The sequence below is a fragment of the Mchenga conophoros genome, linkage group LG18, assembly GCF_057382185.1.
Source record: "Mchenga conophoros isolate Kocher_MC1m ecotype Shallow Benthic linkage group LG18, M_conophoros_male_GT1.1, whole genome shotgun sequence".
Classification (NCBI taxonomy): Eukaryota; Metazoa; Chordata; class Actinopteri; order Cichliformes; family Cichlidae; genus Mchenga; species Mchenga conophoros.
The window spans coordinates 21,469,316-21,495,394 of NC_140543.1; the positions used below are offsets into that span (position 1 = coordinate 21,469,316).

Below are 26,079 nucleotides of genomic sequence, written 5' to 3' on the forward strand. Positions count from 1 at the left end.
CACTCTTACTCCTGGCAGCTCGTGGAGGAGCGAAGGCTAAATTAGGCCTGGTTTCATTGACTTCCAGTCCACCGACTCACAGCAGCCCTTCAGCCCATAGGAGGGGAGGCCCAGTGGTGATCAGTGCTTCTGATCCTTCCTCAGAGCTTTCCCTGACACTGTCTGGGTAACTGAAGTCAGATAGAGAAGTGAGAAATCTGAATACAACAGAAACATTCACAGTTTGTGAGGCTTTTTATTTTAACATCTCTATATCATCGTAGTCATGCTGCTTACCAACCATGTAGTAACAGCCTAAAATGACCCTTTTTGATTTTATAAACCTTTATGCCTTATAAAAGCATCTTATCCTCTTAATTTCACAATATTAAGGTTTTGTTTAGAGCCATAAAAGTTGAAGTTCAATATATTATGACTAAATCATGTTGCAAAGCAACCACCTAGCAATGGATTTTAAGGACCTATTTTTAGCGTATAAACAACATCAACAGCCCATGTTTTGTTTTTTTCTCTCTGTGCCATTAAGTGTTACTGGGACATGGGCACGTACCAGTTATTACTGTGTACGTTCTTCTGATTATTTTTGTAAGAATTACTTTGAGAGTCATAGGATGTATTTCAAATTTTGTCATAAGTATGATGATTGTGAACCTGAGGGTGGATAGACACACTTGTTTAATACTAGCAGGTTATCCTAAAGTCTACTAGCTGTTAGCTGGCTGTACAATTACATGTTTCAGTATGCTACAGCTGAATAATTCAGGCCTGGAAGTCTCTTCATGTGAGCCATATTCAAATTGAAATTAGATTGTGAACTTTATCGAGATTGAGATTTAAAAAGTTGAACATATGAAGGTGTTTTCATTTATGGCACACAAAGCCATAAAGGATCTTTGAAATTCTTGCTAAAGAACACCATATATCACTTTTAAATGCTTTGCGGCTCTTTTTACTGTATTGAAAGAGTAGCTTCAAGCAGAGCACAAGCAACGGTAGCACTTTAACAGTGAAGCTAGAACTGCAAATTTTGAAAAGTACTGAAATGAGACAAAGAATGGAAACTGCACTGACCTTATTTTATAGGACTAAATCCTATTTATAATATATATAATTCATGTAATATTGCTAAGTTACATGCAGTCACACTCTGCTGTGAAAGATAAAGCTGTAGCTACTCAGTTGTGTATTTTTGCTGATAAAATGCTTGTTGTTTGTCTCCTACCCTCCTCTGCTCTTTCTCCTGCACTGAGCTGTCCTGTGTGATTGACCGCGTCTCTTTCTCTGTGCTGGCAGTCGGAAACAGGTGCTGAGTGCTGCTGAGTGTTGCTGCGTGTGTGGGCCCCAGGGGCCTGGTTCAACATTCCACTGATAGTTTGATAGACATGGGCTTTCGGGTGGAAGAGGAAGGGCCTGCAACAACCTCGCAGAAGAGGAATCAATGGTGCTCTGTTATGATATACGTGTTTTTAAGGGGATGAGGTCATATTGTCGAGCTGAAACCCCCGTTTCCTTTTGAAGTCAGTCTCACGAACAGCCTCTTCAACACTCCACTTCCTGATTTGTAAAGTCATCTAACTTATCTCTTAGTCTGCAAACTATAATGTCTCAATCAGTTCCTTTTTTCGCACCTTTTCAAGCATTTGTACATGTCATTGCGGATATATACTGTACAATATATGTTGCACAGTGTGTTGACACGTAGTTTTGCAAATGGGCGAAAAGAGGAAGTTACAGAAAGGGGATACAGAGAGAGGCGGGGAGAATAACAAAGCGACCATATTTGGCAAAAGTAGATAATGCAAGCAGAAGATGCAAATGAGATAAAGAGTGGTTGTCATGGAGACTTGATGTTGCGCAGTGATGGTTCGCTGTAAACCTGACCACATTTGTGGTATAGCCGTTGCCAAGCAGAAGGTGCTATTATGAGAGTGAGAGAGAGATCAGAGTTAGAGAAGTAGAGGAAGAGAGAACTGAAGATGTTAGTAAATCCCACAATGCATTGCAGCAGCATGACCTATGCTGAAGTGGCTTTGTCGGTCCCAGAGGCACATCAGCGTTAGACAAACACGCAGGTAAGCTCTCTGTCTGTAAGTTTTCCCTGCAGAATTGATATGATTAGGTTATTTTAACCGGTTCTAAGTGAAATTTGTTTGTAATTTCTATTTAATACTTCCAATTGGTTTGGTTGGTATTTTTAAAAAAATATTTAAACAGCAAGCTGATTGACTTACTTTCTTTTCTGCTTCACAAAGAAGGAAATGTCAGTCTCCGTTTGATGTTAACATGCAATATTTTGTTCTTTGTTCATTTGTCAAATTTGTCTCTTCAGTGGGGTGCGTGTTGAGGGTTTTAAATGGAAGGAGACTTTATATGATAAACACAGCAATACATACCCATAGGCTACATTTAGAAAATTAGATAAAAGCTAAAATGAAAAGGGCCTCTTTGCAGAGGGTGTTTCCATTCGTTTGCTCCAAGATAAGCTTAAAGCCTGAGCTCTGCACACACATACATGTGCACTGTGGTGTCAGATAGGGACAAGACAGCGTGCTATTTCCTCTCTGTGTATTTCAAAACTGACAGCTTGAATTGCACCTGCTTCCCCCACCATGTCAAAATGGAAAGAAGTTAAGAGAAAACCACAAAGTATGCAGTAGGGAAATATGACTGCAAATTTTCACAAGAGGAGGACTCTTTGTTTTGCTTTCTCTCTGTTAAGTTGTTTAAAGTGTAGAAGTTACCTCAAGGGGGTATTTTTGCTTTGTCATTCTGCAGCCTCCAATATATACTCTTGTGAAATCGCTAATGTTAAATGCGATTTCCTGGGGTTTTTTTGGTCTTTCTTAAAGACTTTATACGATTGAGTGTAATTGTTTTTTTCTGCAGTTCTTTTTCAAGGGGGGGAGGACTAAGGAATAAATGAGCTATTTGAGTTTGGCATATAGAAGCTCTGGAACATTTCCACAGAGGAGTGAGAGTTCACATCAGCCAGATACTGTCATTTACAGACAGCTGAGAAATAGCAGAGTGCTGAGATGATAGGGATGCTTAAGGTGGAAAGCTGAGTTCATCAGGGAGGAAGGAAAGGAAATAAAATGTTAGCCATTATGTTTTTTTATGTGACAGAGACAGAAGGGCCATCAAGAAAAGACTGTGTTAGCGTTGAATTGAACTGAATTTTGAAATATTAGGAATGTTTTTATTATCTTCTTTTCTACTTCAGTAAATGAGGAAGATATGCAAAAGACCGATTTCTTTTCATATATTTATAAATACAAATACACATAAACTGATGTGGCAAAGGGAATTCCCAGGCATTACTTAGGCTACTTTAGAGACTTCCCTAACCGTACAGAACCACAGAAGAAACTATACAAGTGTTTTTACAGGCTGAGTATACTCCCCATGAGTAACTTGATGAACTTAGAGTGTAAAAGTGGTGGAATTCCCCTTCAAGCACATTGAATACACTCTCTCAAGCGTGTGCGCACACACACACACACACACACACACACACACACACACACACACACACACACACACACCTCTTCCTGTTTTCGGTTTGTACCATAAGTATGTGTGTTAACAGTTTGCTCGACCTCAGTGTGTTTATTCCTGTTGCTTTTTGCGCATCCTTTCGCAGCTCTACAGCTTCACTGATCTAGAGAGCACAACATCTCTGTGAGATACGAGGCATGTGCAGAAAGAAGGCAAATCATTCGGCCGGTGTGACACGAAAAGAAATATGAACTATAAAAGTAGAAGTAAGCTCCTGTTGTGCACTCGATCAGAATGAAACTTGTCAGAAGCAATGAGCGAACATTTGGTAACCGCACAATTTGGCTCTGCACTCGTACTTGAAGTTGGTGAGAGGAGTATGATCGAGGGGATTATTACGAATTGACAAGCACTTATAAAGCCTTTAAGGCAAGTTTAGGGGAATTAAGATGCATTCATAAGTGAGATAAAGCTATGAAAAGACAGATTTAGCGATATCATAAAGAAGAGAAATATGAAAAGGATGCACACAGTGTACACTGAACTGCAGTAGAAGAGGGGAAATTCCACATTAGTGTCTGAGTTTCGCAGAGAGCCCAGATCTTTGGAGGCGTTGCTAATATGTCTCCTATTGAGCCAGATCATCAATCACTGTGTTTCTTTATTATGGGTCAACGAAAGCTCAGTGCCGTCAAACAGATTGGCCTTCTAATCTAAAAGACAACAAGTCTAGCAGGGTTGTTTCCATGCTTGGAAATAGATCCTTCCTTCACTAATGAATGACTGCTGGAAATAGATCAAGGCATGCACGTTACTGTTGTAGTTAATAACGCCACTGTCGATCAGAACTTGCATTAATGCTTTCAGTTCTTTTGTCTGCGGTGCGCACTGTGTTTTTGCTCTCTCTGAGTTTACCAACACATTGCAGAAGTGTTTATATGGCTATAGGTAAAGGGTTAGCCGTGCTGCAGGGGCTCAGCCACAGATTGTCACCCTGGGTTCACAGTGCTGCTGTGTAAATTGGAGATGACTTATCACCAGCTTTGTATTAAACAGAGCTGTGCAGCCATTGAAACAAGTCCAGCAAGATAGCAAGGCTAGGAACAGAGAGACAGTGGAGGTGTGACAGTTTTACATAGGAGAGGCAATGGTTTAAGCAGTCTTTCATGTACGTATAGGCAAATACGCCAAAGAAAGAATGGACCCTTACATCTCCAAGTGAATATGTGTGAGCTCAGTTAATTTACGTTCAGCGCTATGCAGCATTAACATGCTTTGTATATGAAAACACATTGCAAAGATATTTTGGATATAGGGATGCATTTTCCCGGTGATGGCAATCAAATGAAAGTGAGTCACAGACAATATGCACGAACTGGTCGCAAAACTTGGCGTCAGCACACGCTCGAACTTTGCAAGGATTCCTGCAGACGCCAGGGCCACTATCTCCATAGCTACCGGATATTGCAGAATCGGGTCCAAATCAAATTCTTGGAGGCTTCTATTGGATGCATGGGTTGCAGCAGCAGAAGCCTGGTGTCAACAACAATACAGGCGAGTTGGCAGGAACAGCCGCCTCTGTGTTTTCTGAGTTAGCCTTTTTCTTAATATGTTGCTGACCTGCAACCAAACTGCCCTGGTCTGCATCTTTTTTTTAAAGAAGTAATTTTAAAACTATAACCACTTATTGCAGTTTCACTTTGTAGTGCTTTTATAATGTGGGCAGGAGCTAGTGTGAGCTAAGGGTTGCATGCCAAGGACGGAAAGCAGTATGAAAGTGAGAGAGAGGATCTGGACAGAAGCCAGGCCAAATCTGATGCAAAAACCCATCATAACTGTTGGGTCTTTCCATAACTGTTTCCTCCACACCCCATATTCTATTCATTCTTTCCAATTGCCATTTATTCCTTTTCTTCCTGACCTCATTAAGACCCTTCCTTCACCCATTCTTTTCCTTTCTGGTTGTATTTAACATCACTCTCATGACTTTTACTTCTAAAGTCCTCGCTGTGCATGACCTTTCCTCACTGGTATGTTTATCCTGTTACTAATGTTCATCTTTTCTTGTTGCTGGGTTTTCCCAATCTTTCCTACCTGCCTCTTCCCTCTCTCCTACCTCAGCCTCACTGAATAGGCAAGGACAGTGCTGCTGTAACTGAGCCAGCACTTCCTGGTGTTTTTGGAGGGGGGGCGTGGCCAGCTTCAGTGGGAAAGAAAAGGAGGGAGAGGGAACTGCAGGATCTGTATGCCCAGTGCAGTCCGGTCTCCCTCCCTCCTCCTCTTCGTCGTCATCCTCCTCCTCCTCCACAGCTGTTGCCACTGCCGCCCAGTGAGCACTACTTTCCTGCAGCAGACAGATGATCCAGAGGCAGGGGAGTCAGTAAAGACACAGCCCAGCCCCGTCTCAGCACAGCTCTGCACAACCCAGCTTAGCCACTTGGAGAGGCAGGGGAGGGGAGACACTAGCGCACACAGCCAACGCTGCAACGCATACACACACAACTGCACAGACAAACACTCCTCCTCTCTCTCTCTTGCTTTCTCCCTATCCGCTCTCCCTCACTCTGGGTGCTCGGCTCCGCGCACAGCTCCTTTACTCATTCGCTGCTGATTCACTCGCTCACTCGCTTGCCTCCTCTTCTGCCAGTCGCTCTGCCTTGCTGTGTTCTGCCTGCCTGCCTGAGAATGGTCCAGCCGGTGCCTGGGGGTCTGCTGTCGCGGCCTGTCTGAATACACGCATAAACATACAGAGCCAGTCGACACGCGGAAGCACGCACACACAAACTGGAGGGCAATGTGAGAGGTAAGAGCTTGGTTCATAACCCTCCTCCCTGCCTCACTGGTTTATCTAGATCTTTCCTCCTGTGTGTGTGTGTGTGTGTGTGTGTGTGTGTGTGTGTGTGTGTGTGTGTGTGTGTGTGTGTGTGTGTGTGTGTGTGCTGCCTTTACTTTCCAAAGTAGGCACTTGTGCAATGGGGAATAGGTAGAGATGTGGAGATTGCTTGCCTTGGTGTCTGCTCTCTCTGTGTGTGTGTGTAGGTGTGTGTGTACCACATGGCTAACTTCCATTTGTTATGGCTTGTTGTGTGTGTGTGTGTGTGTGTGTGTGTGTATCTGTGTGTGTATTTATATATGTGTGTGTGTGTGTGTATATATATATATATATATATATATATATATATATATATATATATATATATATATATATATATATATAGAGAGAGAGAGAGAGAGAGAGAGAGAGAGAGAGAGAGGCACGCACACATTTAGACACATTCTTGACTCACACCAGACAGTCACACAATAGCTCGTTCCTGAGGGTAGCGCTAGTTAGCAAGAAAATTTGCTTGTGTGTGTGTGTTTAGAGGGCCGTGGTTGTTCCAGGAAGCAGTGGAGAGGATCAATAGATCGCCCACTCAGCTTTCATTCCCTCTGCCTGACTCAACATAGGACATGTTTGGAGTTATCCTTCAGGGCTTGGTTAACAGGGAGAATGGTATCATTTGACTCTCCTATACGTCTTCCCTCTTTCTTGCTGTGTCAGCCCAAAGCGAAAGCATGGATCTACCACATGTGTGTTTCCTTAACATGAGTGACCTGTGTAAGGCAAACTCCCGCCCCGCCGTATGTAAATTATGTGTGACATGTGAAGCTGGTGCTACCTTATATGGCAAGCAGTATTTCAGTACGTTAGAATGTTTGCCAAGCATTTCGGGTCGCGGGAGGAGAGAGTGTGTGAGGGGGTGACTCTGTCTGTGGGAGTGTGTGTGTGTGTCTCTAAGTAAGTGTTTGCATGCGTCTGACAGAGGGGGGAGTAACCGAGAGAGAGAGAGAGGAAGAAAGTTACAAAGAGAAGGGAAGAGGGGAAAGAAGGACAGAGAAACATGGGAGAAGGAGACCGCGTAAATGGAGAAGGTTTTACTTGTTGATCTTTAAACGGGAGTGAAAGTAAGTCGACTTAAGAGTTTACTTTGTTTGGGTGACTTGCAGTGTACTGTAATACCTTTTTTCCAAGCGATTACAGACCAGGCTGGTTTGTCCGTGTAGATCAGACTGGTTTATAAGGAACGAAAAGCATTTTAATTCATACAATAATATCTTTTAGCACCAATTACATTAATTTCGCTGTTTGTTTGTTGCTTTAAAACAATTTGTGAACAGCAGCTGGTCACGATTTTATTTCTAAAAGTATCTGACGCCTTCATTCCTTCTCCTCCCGTCTTTGTCCTTCTCCTCATGATCTCTGAGTATACCCTCGGTGGCTTGTTGGTGGTTGGTGCAATGATGAGGAATGTTGTTGTTGTGACTTAGAGGGATTCATGGTGGCTCAGACAGTAGCACACACACCCAAGTATGTGCACACATGTGAGCAGTCGCAGCAAAGACAGATGTGTGGCAGATTACTTAGTAGAGACTTTGGAAAAATCTCCACAATAGGTGCACTGCAGGTAGACTGTTAATTTCTGTCTGGCTAAAGAACGTGTCACTGTGATTATGGCAGATAAGGAAGTCGTAAGATCATGTTGCTCTCTCGGCGTCGAGTCGCATACGTGCATACATTCAGGTGCAAATTACTCTGCATTTATATGTGCTTCCTATCATTTAGAATCTGCCCTACAGAAAGGATTATGTGCCTGGCTGATTGTGCGCTGACAGGTTAAGCCTTTATTACACGAGGGCTTCTCTGTATGCTTCTGGTGATACAACCACATTTCATCCTCTCTGAGGAAGTTTGACACAGTTTTGCCCGAGCATGACACACTTTAAGCTAAGCTAAAAATAAGAAATGCCCTTAGCAAAGTAATACACCAGTAATAAATGAGGTTTTAACCTGACTTGATACATGTTTCTTCCTGTTCTTATTTTCAGGCTTCTGTTTTAGACATCACACGATAGCAGCAGTGCCCATTTTATCAGAGTTACACAGCAGCGCTAATATGTGGGATGACTGATGTGTCAAAGCTGCTGTTTGTGCTGCCAGTAATAAGGGTCTAGATATTTCATTATTGTTCTGTCCGGAGGTACACATGTCAACACAAGCTTCTACTTGTTTCTCTTGACAGCCATGACTTCTTAGGCCTCCGACAGCGTGTCAGATGGCTGTAACATTTATAACGCTGCCGTCCCACTAGTCTGATTCTGTCGCTCGGGCTTTTTCTAGCAACCTTTGCCTCAGTCTAGCAGAGAAGGGGCCCCAATAATATTCGGTCAATGCAAGCATGAGACATTGCATGACGTGGTCACTGGTGATTAGGGCAGAAGATAAAATTGGTGACTGGTAATGTGCCTTTGCATAAAATACACAGATAACGCAGCCAAATATAGGTGCTTAGCGTGGGATTAGTAGTGGAACACATGATTAGATGCCTTAGTGTTTGTCCAGGAATGAAAATTTTGTTCTGCAAATATTTAAATGAAAAATATAGCAGACAGTTGCAGAGTTGTGACCTTAAAAGGAAATAATGAGGAGAGAAATTTCAGACTGACAGTTTGTGCTACTTTGCAGGGGGAAAAAAGATTTAGCAATATTGCTGTGGTCTTATTGGGCAAAATCACACAGTCACGGCAACACTTCCTGATCATCGGCTGAAACAAATTAAAGTATGCATTTTTTTGTTGTAGGTGTAATGCACCTAGGTTAAGCAGTGCTTTTGTATAATTTGGGGATTCAGTAACTTCTTAAATAGGGTCTTATTAAGTAGTGAGTAAGGGTATAAGTTCAAAATATCCTGGATTTTACACTTTCTGAACACCCAGAGGAATCAACACTGCAGTTCTAAAGGATATTTTTCCATATACCCGCCCAGAATCTTCCACGATTGCTCAGTCAGATTGAGATCCGGTGACTGCAAAGGTCAGAGCATATGATTCTCTTGTTTTGAAACTTGTGAATTGTTCACTTGTTATCTTACTTTACTTTTGGCTATTTGCAATCGTCTTAGTGCGTTTCAGTAGAAATTAGCCCCTGTCTCTCTGTGTACTGATACAGACGACATAAACGCGAGCCAGCGAGCCACTCTATAAACCATAAGGCCCGCCATTATCCTCACTGTCTGTTGATTTCACAACATCCTTACACACACATGTGCACACAAAGATGCAGTGTTGCCCACAATCAGATATTCACCACAGTTTAAGAATGCCCAGTGTCGAGTCGGATAGAGGTTTGTGTGTTTACACAGGTTCTCGCTTATGTATGTTGTCAGCGTGTGTGTGTGTTTAGCGCTGTCCATGTGTGCCACACAAGAGCTCTCATTGTCTCCAGAGGTTTGCTCCTCTAGAGAATCAATAGGCATTGTTAGTTTTGCGTTTCTAGCCAAAGAGTTACTTTCAGGAAACCTTAATCAAATACATAACTTGATGCGACTAATAAATAAGACAAGTTAATGACTTTATGATGAGGACGAGCATGCCAATGAAGTTGATAAGAGTAACAGATGTGGCACAGCTCAGAACAGCAATGTTATATTTGCACAGCTCTCTGTCCATGTGATCTGTACTCACATTAAACCAAACTAATAAATGAAGTGTAAGTAAATAGTGTGTCCTGTATACACTTGCACGAATTTTTTTGGATACCTTACTGAATGCAGTCTCTCAACCAACTGAGATCTGAGCAGCATCATTTAGCCTCTACATTTGTGCATCAATGCAGAAAAGATAAAGAAAGTATCAATATGTGTCCAGATATGCACCGGTGTGTAAGTGTGTGTAAAGGTCAACGAGGGCAGTATTGGAATGCTAGCTTCTGAGCAGCAAGTCCAGAGGTGTTGTGTTTCGTACAGCGTGATGACCTGTATCAGCACACTGTCACCCTGACACCACCTCTGGCAAAATGCTGAAACCACTCCCTGCGCTGAACAGCAGCGAACCAAAAGGGATGACTGCGTCTTTCTCCGCTGTCACAGTCGAAAATAGAAGCTCCGCCTCGAAGCTGTGGTTTGCTAATTAGGTAGCCATACCAGATGGTGCAATATAACCAGTAGCATACGTGCATTTTCTTGAGATTAATCTCTGTTAATACTGCGCTAGTTATTCCATTTTATGCGTCTATGCAATAAAGAGCCTTAAGTATTTCGTGGCCATGAAGTCAAGCCACGTTTATCTAAACTAATAATGTGTCGCTCATTTTTTCAGGAAGTCTTATCATAACTGTGAGCCACACCTTATTTCTTGTTTTCTCGGCCCTGCTGAGTTTTCCAGTTGCAATAAGGACTCCAAAATCCCAAAACCAGCTGCCAGATTAGCATGTGTCTTTGGTAGATTCCACTTTTCAGTCAGCTGAGGCATGTTTTCATGCACGACTGCCATTCAGCACCATTCACCATGCACATCAGTGTCAGGTTTTATGATTTGTAGGGGCTTTCGGCGTAGGGTGAATATTGACAGTTTGTTCTGTTTTTTCATAGCGAGAACAGATTTGTTTCATGGCTCAAAAGGAAGAGAAAGTAAAAGATGTGGAGGCTTGATTTTCAAAACTGTTTATGCCATAAAAGTGTATGCTGTTGTCACAGGACCGATTCTTCTTCCGCTTCCTCTTCTTGTCGGCCCATAGTCTTACTACCACGTGTCCTAAAAGAGCGATAGGAAGAATGTCTTGCTTGCGCTCTCTCGCTGTCTCCCCTTCCACCACTCTGATCGACCTTGCACCAGCTTACAAGACCTTGGAGTCTAAGGGACGGCTGCCGAGGATGCTGAACGAGAACATAGGCCAGATAATCACACCGAGGACACGAAGGCAGAGACGTGGGTGGAGTTGAGGTGGCTGAAACAATAGGAAGGAAATCACAGATCCACCTGTTCAAATTATATTACTGTTAGAAATTTTGTGGAAAGAGCAGAGAAGAAGATAATGTTAAACACTCGCTGATTTGAAATGGATACTCGAAGAGCACTGACAGTTAAAGTGGAATTAGATAGAGGGAGTGGCACACCAACAGAAAAAAACTGTAGAGATGAGGAAATCAATAAGGGAAGGAGGCCCTTGTCCAGACATGATGGATCATAATGAGGATTCATTATTACTCTGGCTCGTCTTACACCATATTAGAGATGGCACGATACCACTTTTTTATGTCCGATACCGATACCGATATCATAAATTTGGATATCTGCCGATACCGATATGAATCCGATATAGTGTTTTTTAATCAACAAAACTGTTTTTTAAAATATCTTGCTGCATTTTGCAAGTCTGCAAGTTCATACTCAAGTTTAAAACAACAACTACACTAAAGCTATTCTGTTATACCTGTATACAAAAAAAATATTTCATAGTTCAGCAATACTGATCAATCTAATAAACTTAAACCTACACCATCCTCCCTATTCTGGTATTTTAAAGAGTACTTAGCGTAAATATTAAGAAACCTAACTAACAGGGTTCCAACTCCCAGCAACAACATAAATAAATAAAAAATAGGGAACCACCCCTCACGCGCCACCTCATGATGCTTAATCGACGTAATCAACCTTAATTTGATGCAGTGTGAAAAAAAATGCACAGAAATCAATTATTTTTCAAGAAATATTAAATAGATTCAACATCTTTCTTCAACAAAATTGCAGACTGCACAGATGGTACCTTCCCAAAGTAAAAAGTACTATAGCTTACTAGGGTATATATATTAGACTTAATAGTCACTATATACAGTAATTGACTTCTATTCATTTTACATCAAATTAAAACTTTGGGTGTCAGATAATTATTTATTAAAAGCTAGACATTTTAAATGAGAATAAGAAAGAAAAGTCTGTCTTTGTGCCCCCTTTTCCCTGTTCATGCCCTATCGGCCCCCCTGGCTAAACTTTGCTAGATCCGCCCCTGCACAGTTACAGCCGTCAGCTGCGTAGAAAAAGATCCTGGTGTAGAAAGAAATATTAAATAAATTCTAACAACAGCTTATCAAGCTTAAACGTGCTGCTGTTGTTCAGCCGCTGGTTTCCTCTTTCTGGTGCAAAGTGGGCCAAAAACAAACGGAGTCGCGACAGAAAAGCCGATCAGCTGATCAGTTTCACGATTGAAGTAGCAGCCGGAGAGCGAGAGGCAGTCGCTTGTTAAGCTTAACGTGGGAATGCTTTACAAACATTCAGAGATGGACTTACACACTTGCTTTACTTCTCTCGGGGATAACTTTGTCGGAGATGAAATGCCAGGTTGCTAGCGAAGCTCCAAATGCTATCCAGACCACCGACAGGTCCGGCATGCCACAGCTGCTCTATCACGTGATGCATACTGCTCCGACTGCTAACGTTCTGAGGTGAGTTACGGCGTGTTGCAAGTTTTGTGAGGTGCTTTCGTGATATTTAATGGATCGGATTACATTTTTTATTTTTCTCCGATATCCGATCCAGTAATTTAGGTCAGTATCGCACCGATACCGATACGTAATATCGGATCGGTCCATCTCTACACCATATTACATTGTTTCTCCCTCACAGCTGTGTTCTCATCTGACCAAAACCACAGAAACTGATTAGGCAAGCCGACAGACTCAGGGGGCTGTCAGCTTTTAATGCATCAAGTCGTCACACCCTCGCATTTGATTGAAGACAGTTCCAGGTGCCTTTAGTTAAAAAAAAAAAAGAATTAGATGTCTCTGTTCCACCTCATTAGTGTCCAGACAACATGGTTCAGCTGAACCCCACAAAGTGTACTTGGTAGTAAAAGTGTGTCATTAAATGCCTCATCAGACTCAATTGTAATAGGTACATGTAAGGTCAACATTTAGTGATAATAACAGACCATTCATGAACACACATAAAGATTACTCTCGACTGACTTGACATTTATGTAGCAGTGTGCGCAAGTTGATGAATGACTTCACGTGAATAGAGTTCATGGGAACAGAAATGTGGCCCGAGTCACACAAACAAAAGTATGACATGCAGCATGCTGGAAGAGTTGCACTCTGACGAAGATATTCAATCTAAGTTCTGTTACTCAAAAATGTTTTTTGGCATAAAAGAGTTTTTAAACCGGCAGGAAAACTATTGCTTCTTGTGCAACATTTGCTAAGATAAGAGAGGTGTGCAGATCGATCCAAATATCGTTAGTATTCATACCAACGCTGGTGTTGGTATCAGAGTGATACTTTGTTTCTAACCTCTCAATATGTAGCCCACTGAATTGTGTCACATCACATTTAAACAACAGAAGTTGATCCAAAGTGCTTCAGATACAGGCACATTTACATTCCAGGTCTAAAGAAAAATAGTTTTAAAATAGATGAAAAAGCTGAAAAGTGTGCTTTGTTGTATCAACTAATTACTGTGGATAGTAAAAAATCATAACGATTTAGGGGTCATTAAAATATGCTGAAATTATTAAAATATGAATAGATGATGATTCAGCTCATAAATCACAACACACTGCTTTCCACTACATAAACTCCCGCTATAGGTTATCGTTACTGGTATCGGCAATACTGGCCATGTATATGTATTCCTTTGGTATCGGAATCGATCCAAAAACTGACACAGCACTAGTTATAGTGAAGAGACAGATGTTTTATGTTTGTGTTTCATTGGAAAGTTAATTTATTTTGATCTCCATATAACGCGTGATATGAAAGATAATTGTCTGGGTATGTGTGTAGTCGTCGAGTATGGTCGTTGCAGGATTTGCGTTCCGAATACACGCCAAAGGTCATTTCTAATGCTACATTGCTACATTTGCTATCATAAGGGTCATCCAAGGTGAAACTGAAATGTTTTGTCATTCTCTCTCTCTCTCTCTCTTTCTCTAAATACACTGTTTATCTATGTTGCTGGCTCATCATGGGCTGCGCTGCGCTGCTGCAGGGCTCTGATATAGTGCGTTGCAGTGTTGTAAAGTTAGCAGTGGTTGGTTGGTGGCATTGCTGAGGGTGCACATGCTTTTCTGGGGAAAGCGATTTCACTACACAGGGTGTGGTGACTTACTCTGGCTTAGCGATAAGGGCAGAATGGGCCCCTGGGATCCCAATCATGCAGATTCCCCCAACAGACCCCATACAATGGATTCACCAAAAATAGAAACCACTGGCAGCAATGCAAAATTTAAACAAACAATCAAAACAAACGCAAAGCAAAAAACGACTCATTTAAATGTATAAACTCATTTAAAAGTGATAAATGGGAAAATTCTGACAGTGAAATAATAACCAGGCTGTTTCATTCAATCGTGTTCTGCACAATTACTGCGTGCGAGCTTGCATTTGTGCGAGACCTTTGCAATATGCATTGCCTTACTGCAACGGTGGTATTTCCTATTTAAAAATAAAACGACATTATCTCTGGAGTCCATGAATTTTATTGTTTTGATAAGGAAACAGGTTATCTTGTGAGGCAGAAACAGTTCAGCCTGTGTGTCTTTCAACAGCAAGCGGGCAGGTCAGCCTCCTGTTCGCTCCTCCCCCTTGCTCTCACCTGGCGCTCGGCCCAGAATGTTGCTGCAACTCCGCAAGCTCTCATTGGCCACCGCTCTCACAAGGCTTCGCAAGAAAGGAAATGACTAAACTCTTCTCCCTCATGCCCAGCCTCAACTTCCCCCTTGCTTTCACTCTCTTCCTTTCTTTCACCTCTAAACACATTTGCAATGGCCGGCTTTGCTGTACTGGACTGTAAGTGATACGGGATTTGATGTGCTTTTCTCTGCGTTGTCCAGATGATGTGGAAAGTTGTGAATGGCTGCTTTGTGCATTTCTCTCTCTATGTGTGTGTGTCTGTTTGTGCGTAGCATGGCCTGATGAAGGTGTGCTTGCACTATGTGTGTTTAGAGCGCAGAGCGGGTGAAAGTTTTATTTGTTTTCGCTGACACCCCTGCATTTCTGAGATTTTTACATATTCTTCACTCCCACAGCTGCATAGCTCAGCAGTGTCACGACTTTAAAAATCCTGCAGGTCAGAATCTTCTCTGAAAGACACACGAGCGGGAAAACAAACATGATAGTTGTTATCTTCTTTTTGTTAACGTGTTGTATATAGACTAATCTTTCGTTCCTTTTTTCCCCTTTCTTCTATCTCTCTCTTTATCTCCCCAGAGGAAGTGCCTTCCCTGATGTCTGCTGCAGCTTTGACCTGCTTCTACAGCTGAAGCTCCACCCTCCCCCCTGCCTCGCTCGCTTGCTGCCACAGCAACACGAGTACAAGGACAGCAGCCACACCCTCCTCGCAGCCTTCGCTCCGACCCCATCCACTGTACCATCATCATCCACTCCACGCAGCCTGACTCCAAACTCCGCTCTCCTCACTGTAAGACGGCCCTGCTGCCAGCAACTATCCACCAGCTGACCAGCCTTACCACAGCAGCCCAACACACCACCAGGCCCACACAGCATCACCTTGCCTTTCACCTTCGCCTTCAACGCTCTAAAGCCTCCACTTAGTCCTCAGTGTCCTTAACCTTCTTGTAGCAGGCTACACCTAGACTGTCACCTTTGTTGCCTGCTTCACTGCACCTAACCAGAGGGCTCTCAGTTCGGCTGTCACCTTCGCCTGGGAATGTTATAGATGACGCAGTTCAGTAAGCAATAACAAGTGAGAGAGAGAAGTCTAACCAAGAGAGGCAGCTTGACTGTTAAGCTAAGTAGTCTCCCCTGGATATAATAACTCTATCAGCCGCTGTCTGATCAAGAATAGGACCTGCTTACATCCACAGCCATCCTGCAACATTTTACTTTGGAGAAGGAGCCCAGTCAATCAGTAGGAACTTTTCTTTTTGAGTGTTTCATTTCATCTTCACAGACAAGTATCCCAGACAGTGACAACACTGATAAGTAAACAGAAAAAGAAAAAGATTGTGGATAACAACACTATAGGTACTTAATTTGAACAGATTTCGAAGAGTTTTCGAACAGATCTCCGCTCGGAATACTTTTTTCTGCCGGCGTCTTGAGATGGCAATGAACATAACACACATCCGTGACACAAAGTGGCTGACACTGGAAGTATGTCGGGAGTTCCAGAGGGGCACCTGCTCACGCTCCGACCAGGAGTGCAAGTTCGCTCACCCAGCCAAGAGCTGCCAGGTGGACAACGGACGGGTCATCGCTTGCTTCGACTCGCTCAAGGTAAGAAAGGAGAAGTGGCGAGCAGGAAATCTGGAGTCGATAAAGAGATACAGATAAGAGACTGAGCACATTCGGTCTGACAGGCAGTTTGAGGGAATTTATGGTGTTGCAAACTGGAAATAACAAACTGGAGTGCACCATCTGGCCACAGCATGTGCTCTCCTTGGTCCGACCTATTTCTGGTCAGGTGACTGGAACGTGTGATGAAGGGTGCAGAATGGAGGGGGGTGGGTGTTTTGGCGGTGGGGTTAGGTGAGGCAGTTCGGCATATTTAACACAGAGCTGTGGAATTTTCTGGCGCAGTCCGAAATGTTTTGAGTAGTGTTTACTTCCAAATGGAATTCATTCAAGAATCGGCTGCTTTTCCGACTGATTACACTGCACATAAACACAGTTGCATGAATTTACTACAATAGCGCAGTTATTCTGGAAGTGATCATGTTTGCTGTGGGGCAGTGTTTGAATAGAAAAGCAGACAAACAGTCTGATGAATAGCCAGATGTACAAACTCATACGGATGCCCTAAGCAAAGCTCAGCTGCTAGAAACGAACAAGGCGATAGCGTCATCATGTAGCTCTCATTCGCTGAAACCACTTCCTGTTCAGAGGCCTAAGGGCAGTTATAAGGGGTTTGTGTGTGTTTCTATATGTGTATCTGCTTTAGAGCAGAGTTGGGGAACTGTATGCAGTAATTTTCCATTTTTAGGCAGCAGCAGGAAAGCAAACACCTCTTTTTTTCTCTCTCTCACTCTCGTCGATTCTCTCGCTCTTTCACAATGACTCTTTTTATCGGAGCACAAGATCTCTGGAGATGGGTGGACCTCAACCCAAAGTTTCCAGCATTGACTTGGCACTGTATGTTTTTCGTGTTTGTATTGTCCAGCAGATACTGGTGACTCGTGGTCATTGACTGCATGTGAGCAGGGTTAGGATGAGGACAGCGTGTGCGCAGTGCAACTCAGGGGAAGAGTTGTTACAGCCAGATGTGGACAAAAGAACATTGTCAGGCCCAAGCTGACTGTTCAGCAGCTTCTTCACCTGTGCACATGAAAATTACAAGAAAAGTTTAATATATTTTCACAGCTTAATCTCCTGAAATCTTCTCAAAACACTGCAACTTTGCAAAAGTGGGACATAAGGCACTCATAATACTCATAAGCAGTTTAGTTTACTCAGCCTCACATAGTTAAAATATTGTGTTGCCAGATGTCAGAAAATAATTTGGATTAACATTTTAAAATAGCCAAAACAAAAAAAAGGTGGCATCCAGTTATATTCAAGTTTTAGCAAACTGAAGACCTGCTGCAGCAGCATAACTGCTACAGACATAACACAACGTTACCTACATGTCACAGACTCCTGAGTTCAGTGTTACCCACTGCGAGAGGATATTGACTGAGAGAGCAGTGGTGCTTTTATCTGCAGGCGGATGTTTAAATTGTCACACTGAGGTAGAGGTTGCCATTAAAAAGGAGTGACTGGCAAGTATACGGTGGCTTTTTGAAGGACTCTGAAGTCCTTTTTTAGTAGTTTAGACTCATTTTCCACTAGGATATGTGTATTAATGGAGATGGGTAATACTTTTTTTTTTTTAAACCACTCGCCCCATTTTTTCCACTGGTAATGAAAAACAGAGCAGGTCTCCGAAACCCACAATGGAAAGAGAAGCAGAAAGTAAAAAGACAGAGAAAGAGCAAAAGAGGATAGAGGAAATATCAGAAAGAAAACCTGTGGATTTGTCAGATAATTGTTCACACTATATGATAAGGCATAAACCTCTAGTTCTGCACACGCACACACACACACACTCTCTCTGCATTAGTCTTTCTAAACAGACCCGCAGCAGCACTGAGTGAAAAATCAGCTGCCCTAATTCTCTTTAACACAGATTGAGAGGTTGAAATAGGACTAACTCTCGAATGAGTTGTGTTACATGAAGCCACATTGCCCACTCCCAACACGCAGACACTAATGCAGCCTCCTGGACACATGTGCACATGTTTTCTGCCCATGAGAGAGGATCGACCTTCTTCTTGAGAAGTGTATAATTAGCACAGGTCTCACATGATCACTAGTGCATAGCTGAGCAGGTCACACCCAAAGCCAGTCATTTCCCCAACAGCCACTCTCGCTCTCTTTTCGGCCTTTTTCTTTTTTTTTTTATGTCACGGTCACGGCCTCACAAACATCTGTCCGGCACTAAATGACATTGTACATAATATATTGATACCAGAAATAGTAAAAAGGAGTTAAATCATGATTTCTCATGGCAGTAATCATATGTGCACCACATTCCCTCAAGCTAGAAAATCAATTACAACCACGTATCCATCTAGGCCACAGACCCGTAACAGAGTGGAGGTGCTTTTGAATCTGCCCGTGCTTGAACAAGATGCTTGTGGGTGTTTGCTGGCCTTACACTTGGCCTTAACCTCAGAGTGCAGCCGTTTCTGTTGCCTGTCTATCTGGTTGGTGCAGCACAGACAGCTCAGCTATGTCGAAGCAGGGTAAATATTTAGAGAGGGATAATGGTAGCCTGGACTCCCTGATTTAAAGTCAGCTTTGTAACTTTGCCCGTCAATGATTAACTGCAGAGCAGATAGGTGAGGTGTAATAAATTGGAATCTTAATAAACAACGGGCCTCATAGCTAAAACTAATCTAAGCAACAGATTAACTGATGAGGCAGATGTTTAAAATATACCCGATACTTCGAGGAGGTACAGCGTAGTAACTTACTTTTAACTCACTCTAGTTGATACCACTTGTTCTCTCTGCTTGTACACTAAAGCTGATAGGAGTGTAACAGGGGCTTAATGTTGCAGAAACAAGCGCGCAACTTGCCTCATTAGTATATGAGGCAAGTTGTTCTCTGCTGTAAATGAACTTGTTGTTGCTTGTTTTTAATGCTCATTAAAAGCGCCTTCTGTGCTGTTCCACTCAGTCTGTCTGTTGCATCAGGACACACCCATTCCTGGGCAAGATGGGTCACATTACACCTGGATAACTACCCTACTAGCACAGCTATTACCACATACGTATCGTACAACACAAACCCGTGTGGAATTAGGTCAGGAGCAGGTCCTTGTTTAACCCCGGATGGCATCCCAAATGTTTAAAAATGCAAGCAGTTGATCGTCTACCACAGAGAACCATTTGAAGATACACACACACACATGCTTTCACACAGCATAGACTTTGTGCTTTGTCTACCTGCCAGCCTGACACACCCACTGTCATCACGTTTCTGAGCACATGCACGTGCATTACATCGGGATTTGTGGTGCTGTTGCGGCCGCTTCGTTTGTGTTGCTGCACTGTTTGAGGCGAGCTGGATGTTAAATGAGAAATATTTGCTTGTTTACCATCTGCACACCAATTATTTGTTCAGGGACCGTTTTTTCTCGCTTCGGCACATTAAATTCGACATAAAGCAGGTGCTACTGTAAAAGGCCAAGTCTCAAGTATGCTTTACATCCGTGTAAAAAGAACTGTGTGACTGAGGTTGGCAATTAGACTCAATATGGGTTAAGAGTTCACTTTAACTTGAAGAAAACAATAATAGGGGTTAACAAAAGAAAAAAAATCTATCAGAGGTGCACAAAAGGTAATCGGTTTGCCAAAGTCAGCTGCTAGAAATGTTAAAAAAAAAAAGCAGAAGTACTCATGTAAATGCCTAACAAGCTGCTAGACAGAGGATGTAGGCATACATGTTTCCCCGTTGTTCATGATACCTCCCACGTGAGCCGAAAATCCAGAAAAAACAGATTGCAGTTCAAAAATATACAAAAAAGTAACAAGTGAACTACAGGAATGAGGAAAGAAAAAAGTTGCTGAAATAAAAAAGCAATTACCTATAAGTCACAGCACGAGCATCACCTGATATCAGTCTGATTGCAGATGGTTTCCCCCTGCTGAGACTAATCACGGAAAGATGCCACAACAAGCAGCGGTAAAAGGCTGAGGGAGCGTCCCCAGTGAAGATATATCGTGTGTTAATATCTATGGACTGAATATTTAAATTAGTCATTTTCCCCACAGGATTTTCCACAATGTGTTAAATATGCTGGTTTATTTGACTTTATGCATTGCTGTCCAGCTACTTTTCAACGCCTCACGCTGGTGGTAATTCTTTTTATTAGGCCGCTTACATTTCCCCACATGGCTCTGTCTACGTCAATGTAAACACGCATAAAAGCTGCGACCTGACACTTTGTTTTAGCCATTATTTTACACCTGATTTACAACTTCTGGTCTGGACTGCATCTGTCTGGCTTTTTCTCCCGTTCATTCTCTTTCCTCTATCTGCCTTTCCTCTCGTTTCGCTGGTCATATTTTGACAGCACGTTTAGATCCAGTACAGTGAGGTTAAATACACACAGACACACCAGACAGACTTTTCTGGTAAATATTAACCATGTTGCTAGCTGACGGCATTTTTGTGATTTCAAACAAATTTTTCTGCCAGTCTCCGCAATGACTGACTGTATATGGCCACGTGCATTCAATACCTGTCACTTTTTTTGGCCAGCGATAACCTGAGGAACACTCTGCCACGTTAAATCAACTGCAAGGGTTAACGTAAGCACACCACACACGCTAAAGACAGACAGATGTGCCATTTTCCAACACAGCAGCCACAGATGAGCACGTGGAATCCAAAGTCGGTCATAGGTCAGCCGTACTCACTTTGCTTTTGATACACTGACTTTCAAAAAGTGCAAGCCATAGTCATCAAGGTTTGTTTTCAGTGGCATGGTGCAGATTTTCAGTCGGATTCTGGCAGGAATGATGTAACTCCTCTTGCAGACTTTTCATCTTAATTGCATTCCTAATGGGATTTCTATGACTGCATACAGAAAAGCTCTTTCTCCTCTTTAAATATATTTAAGGGGTAGATTTATTCATCTGTACGATACAGCTTCTGCTAAACGGATGCTGTGCGTGGCTATGCTCAGTCTTTCCTCTAGCTTATTAAAATAAACTGAGACCCATAACTGGGATTTTATTTCAGTAAGTAGGCGTTTTTAGTTTTCTTTCTCCTGGCATCAATGGACCTATTCTTAAGTCTTTGTCACATTCATGCTTGGACCACGCTAATCCTGGTTGATGCACACACTAAACCACATAGAGCCTTTTCCTTGGCCTGCTTGTTTTAGGTTGTGTGTGCATCCTTGTCACATCAGCGCATCTATGCATCTTGTCTGTGAGCTTATGTGACAGAAGATCAGCAACAACAGTCTTTTCTTCTCGGTGTCAGCCGTCCCTGTCCCGGCATCACACTGGGCCCATTTATAACACCAGTGATACAATGATTACTTCTCTAGCTGCCCTTTCTGAATCTGTCTTTAACGTACAGACTTAACAGAAAGCTACAAATAGCCCGAGGGTTTGTTTGCTCCACCCAGTAGCAAATATTGACAGATCAAAGTCAGGATTCAAGCGTTAAATTATCCGAAACTCGTAAAACATAATCTGTACTGAGTCCACCCCTCATTTCTTTATATTTTGTTGGGAAAATGGGAAGTAGGTGCAGCGATTTACTGAAATGTGTGAATATATGGAAACACAGTATATAAGGCAAAAAAGTGGTTTTTACAATTCTAACAAGCTCAAAAGTCAATATTTGGTGTGACCACCTTTATTCTTCGACACAGCCTGAACTCTGGCTGGCAAACCTTTTTGTAATTTCTTTAAGTAGTCTTTAGGAATAGTTCTCCAGGCTTCTCGAAGGACATTCAAGGCTATTCTTTGGATCTTAGCTGCGTTTTGTTCTGTTATCTGTCAAGATGATCCCGAGCTGCTTCAGTCATATGAGATCTGGGCTCTGGGGAGGCCAGGTATGCTTTTACTGTATTAACAGTATGTTTGGGATTATTGTCATGCTAAAGCGTGAAGCTGTTGACAATCAGATGCTTTCCAGATGGTATCAGAATCTGATGGTACTTTTCTGTGTTCATAATTCCATCAAATTGGCAAGATCTCCAACCCCACTGGCGGAAATGATAAAGCCTCCACCATGTTTTACAGATGACCGTAGACACTCACCTCCCAACTTCCTCTGTTCTTAGGGACAATATTTGAACCAGGAATTTCACATTTGGATTCATAGTAACTTCGTGAGCAGTCCACTTGTTGTTTAAATTGGCATACCTCGCCCTTTTCTTCCTGTTTGATTTCATTAAGAATGGCTTCTTGACACCCAGTCTTCCACTAAGACTGTTATAGACAGTTTTGTTGTTAATGTATGTTTGGGGGCGTTGCATCCCGGAACCTTCAGAGGTTTTTCAGGGTTCTCCCTGCCGGAATGTTATGCGTGGGACAGTTTCCTGTATGTGTGCGACTAGCTGTGGTTGTTTCTAAAAGTGGTCAGTAAACGTCCTAAAACTGGCACTTGAGTTTCCGAGCATTTTTATCCTGAGGTTATAACAAAGACCATTTCTGTTTAAGGCTTCAGTGAACAGTAGATGGATCAACTGAAAGATCTGTGTCTCAGGTTCTGTGTTGGGTCTGGTGGATTTTTATTTTGCCTTGTTGATGCAAAATTACTATTTTATCTCATTAAAGCTGCTGTTATCTTTGGTATTTTTCAATTCATATCAGTCAAATTCAACTCAACTATGTGTTTTTGTGCAGTAACAAAGTTAGTATTGAAGTGTTTTTTGCAAAATTGTCCTTTGCATGTAGACACAACGCTGGTTCATCCCTTGAATTAGGTGGCCTTATAATTTTTGAATGACTTATAGGTCAGTCTAAAGTGGCTTAATTCCTCTGAAAATGGTCAGGCACAAGGACTGGACTGAAAACAAGCCAAAGTCTAAGTAAAGAAACTTGGAAAGAGCTTCAGAAACCCTGGAGAAGTATTGATCTAGCCCACCTTTAAAAAGTTACAAGAATTCGGGCTCCTTGGAAGCAAAATATTTTTAAAAAATGGAGAGGTGGGTCAAGACTTTGGCACAATACTTTATAATTAGTGTTGGTAATGCCACTGGTCCGTGATTCAAATCAATAGAAAACACAATGAACTGCAAGGTGTGCCCATTCGGTTACATTTTTCACGCTATATAGTTTATAACAAAGAAACAAAATTATATCAACTTTATTAATAGTTACTGATAACAGTACTAGCAGATGCTACAGTTAGCTAGGCTATCATCAATCCCACAAGACAGGTGAGCGCGTAGCTTGAGGGCACAGCCGCTCACTTAGATTCAATTCTCTTAACACCTTTTCACTCTTCCACTCCCTCTCCTCGGTCCAGCTGTCACGTTTACCCTGCCTCTTTTCTCTCCGTCGATGCCAAAACATTAAGGAGGCTATGTCAGGCGCTGCACACTCACATGCTTTTTAGAAGTGACTGTGAGGCAAAAAGTGGAAAAAAATAGTTGATAGCTGTCCATGTGTTTTTCTCTTTCTCAATTGCTCTCTGTGTGCCTGTCTTGTTTTTCTTTAAGTGCATTCCTTCTCAGAATCGCAGTGTCTGGGCCTGTCAGACTCATGGCAACAGTCTTAATCACTTTCTGCTTGTCTTCAATTCAGTTTTCATTGTCATCGCAAGGAAAACCTTCTTTTACCTTATTTGGCGAATCTGAAACTTAAAATATTCTCCATTATGCATTCGTTTATTTCATTATATGTTATTGAGCAATGAGTCACAGTCAACACCCTCAAATGTAGGCTTAATTTAGGCAGGATAATTCATGTGTTGTTGTTTTCTTGACCTGGAACAGTGACACAATCTGAACACCAATTATTAGCCCTAATTACTTTATATGATGGTCACAGACAGCAGAATATAGCGTATGACTTGCATTTGTGGCTGTAGCCTTGCTTGCAAAATCTTTTAGGCTGGATTTAATTCTGAAGTTGCAAGTTAGCTGTTGCTAGTTCCAGCTGTTGTTTTTGCAAACTTTATGAATATCAGAATATAATCTTCCATAATAGAAAGAGTATGAGGCTAAACCACTTGATAAAATGCTGTAGGAGAGGAAGAGGGTGAAATCGTCCTCGTGCTGGTGCCAAGCCCGAAAGGCATAATCACACACAGAAACAGGATTAGGCCAGTTGACAGTGGGATTAGAGCCGTGGATAGGATTACAGACTGTGAGATCAGATTAGCATAATACATACCAGATTAAATCTGTTAGTGCTGCAAACTAAACTAATCATTATTACTTGGCTACTGATAGAAGAGGCTTTTTTCCCCCTGTTGTCTGAGACTTGTGCAGATGGTGGCGGGAGTGACAAGGGTTAAAAAAGGGAGAGCAGAAAGCTGGGACTAAAGGAAGGTATATAAAAGAGAAAAAGGACCCCTTTAAACTTTTTTTCCTTCTTTTATAGGTCTTGCTTAGGGTTGAAATGCATCACAACGCTGCCACTCTGAAGTGATAGAGATAATGATGGAGTCTTGGTTGAAAGACAAAAAAATGTGGAAGGAGATTGGTACACGTAACTCATCCCAGGCTAAGGGGCTTTATTTGTAGGTGACTTTGTTTTCTCTGTATTAAGATCACTTCCCCATTTTCTTTGTCTGTCTCCAGATTGCTTTTGTAATCTAAGCTCATTATACACCACGACTGTATTATATATTTTATAACAAATAAATAAATATGTATATATATATACAGGGCATTGTAAGTCTACTTGTCATTCTTTAGTGAGAATATATTGCATCCCACTGCATTACTCATGCTTTAAGTTTTGAAATGTCTCATTTAGATAAAAGAAAGTCTTTATTTCTCAACCCAGAAGGCCCAATATTAGAAAAAGAGCCCACCTCAGTCATTTCAGAAACAGTGTTGCTATTGATGCGTCATTGCTGCCTCAGACTTGCGATTTCTGCTCAGCGACTCTTCTTTCTCACTCTGAGGCAGAGCTCGGAGATGATTAAATGAATGTTACCGGGCTACGTCGCGAGCACTGGATGGCTTTCATAAAGTGCTGCGGCTCAAATCAATACTCGTGTGATTGCTCTGTTATCACGGATAATGAAAAGCAAGAAACTGACCTCGCAGGAGGAGAAGCATCGCTAAACTGAGAAAGGGGGACATTAATGTAAACGAAGTCACATGAAAGTTGGTTTGTGTATCAAGAGATAGCAAGAGAGAGAGAGGCAGACAGGGAGAGGAGGGGGGCATGTGAGAAAAAAACAAAAAAACAGAGGGAGGTCTAAGTTTGGATCCAGAGCTCCTGTGTACGTGACATCTGACCTGAGGGATTTCTGAGAACCAACACCCTCTCGAGTGTGAATAACTCATTGCTCAGCCTGCATTTTGTGTGTCTGTCTGTGTCTATATGAATAGTTTTATGTGGATGCTACTGTGTCACATGCATGTGGGTGTTTACATTTGAACCACAGCTGCAATTTGCGAAATATTTTTCTCCTAAAACCCAGAAAATCCGCTGATGCATTCTGCTCACATTTTTCCCACAGCCACACGACGTACCTTATCGCACTCTGTGTGGTCCGTGTTGTAACTCTATTCTAGCCTGTAATCCTCATTCTCTCTGCCGTTGTTGGGTGAGGGCGG

The 26,079-nt window shown here is 42.2% G+C and overlaps 1 protein-coding gene across 20 annotated transcripts in view; it reads left to right on the forward strand.

Annotated features, from left to right (window-relative positions):
- Positions 1-1,934: 1,934 nt before the first annotated feature.
- LOC146553686 (muscleblind-like protein 1) overlaps positions 1,935-26,079 on the forward strand; it is a 45,796-nt gene continuing 21,651 nt past the window's right edge. For 3 of the 20 annotated variants that reach the window (XM_085255636.1, XM_085255637.1, XM_085255643.1), the window contains exons 1-2: positions 7,240-7,446; positions 15,522-16,550. In XM_085255636.1, coding sequence (XP_085111762.1) covers positions 16,377-16,550 — 174 coding nt within the window. In that variant the 5' untranslated portion in view covers positions 7,240-7,446; positions 15,522-16,376. Of the gene's footprint in view, positions 2,073-5,828; positions 6,302-7,238; positions 7,447-15,067; positions 15,102-15,521; positions 16,551-26,079 lie in introns of those variants that run through there. The other 17 variants (XM_085255631.1, XM_085255639.1, XM_085255641.1 and 14 more) reach the window with 13 other exon arrangements.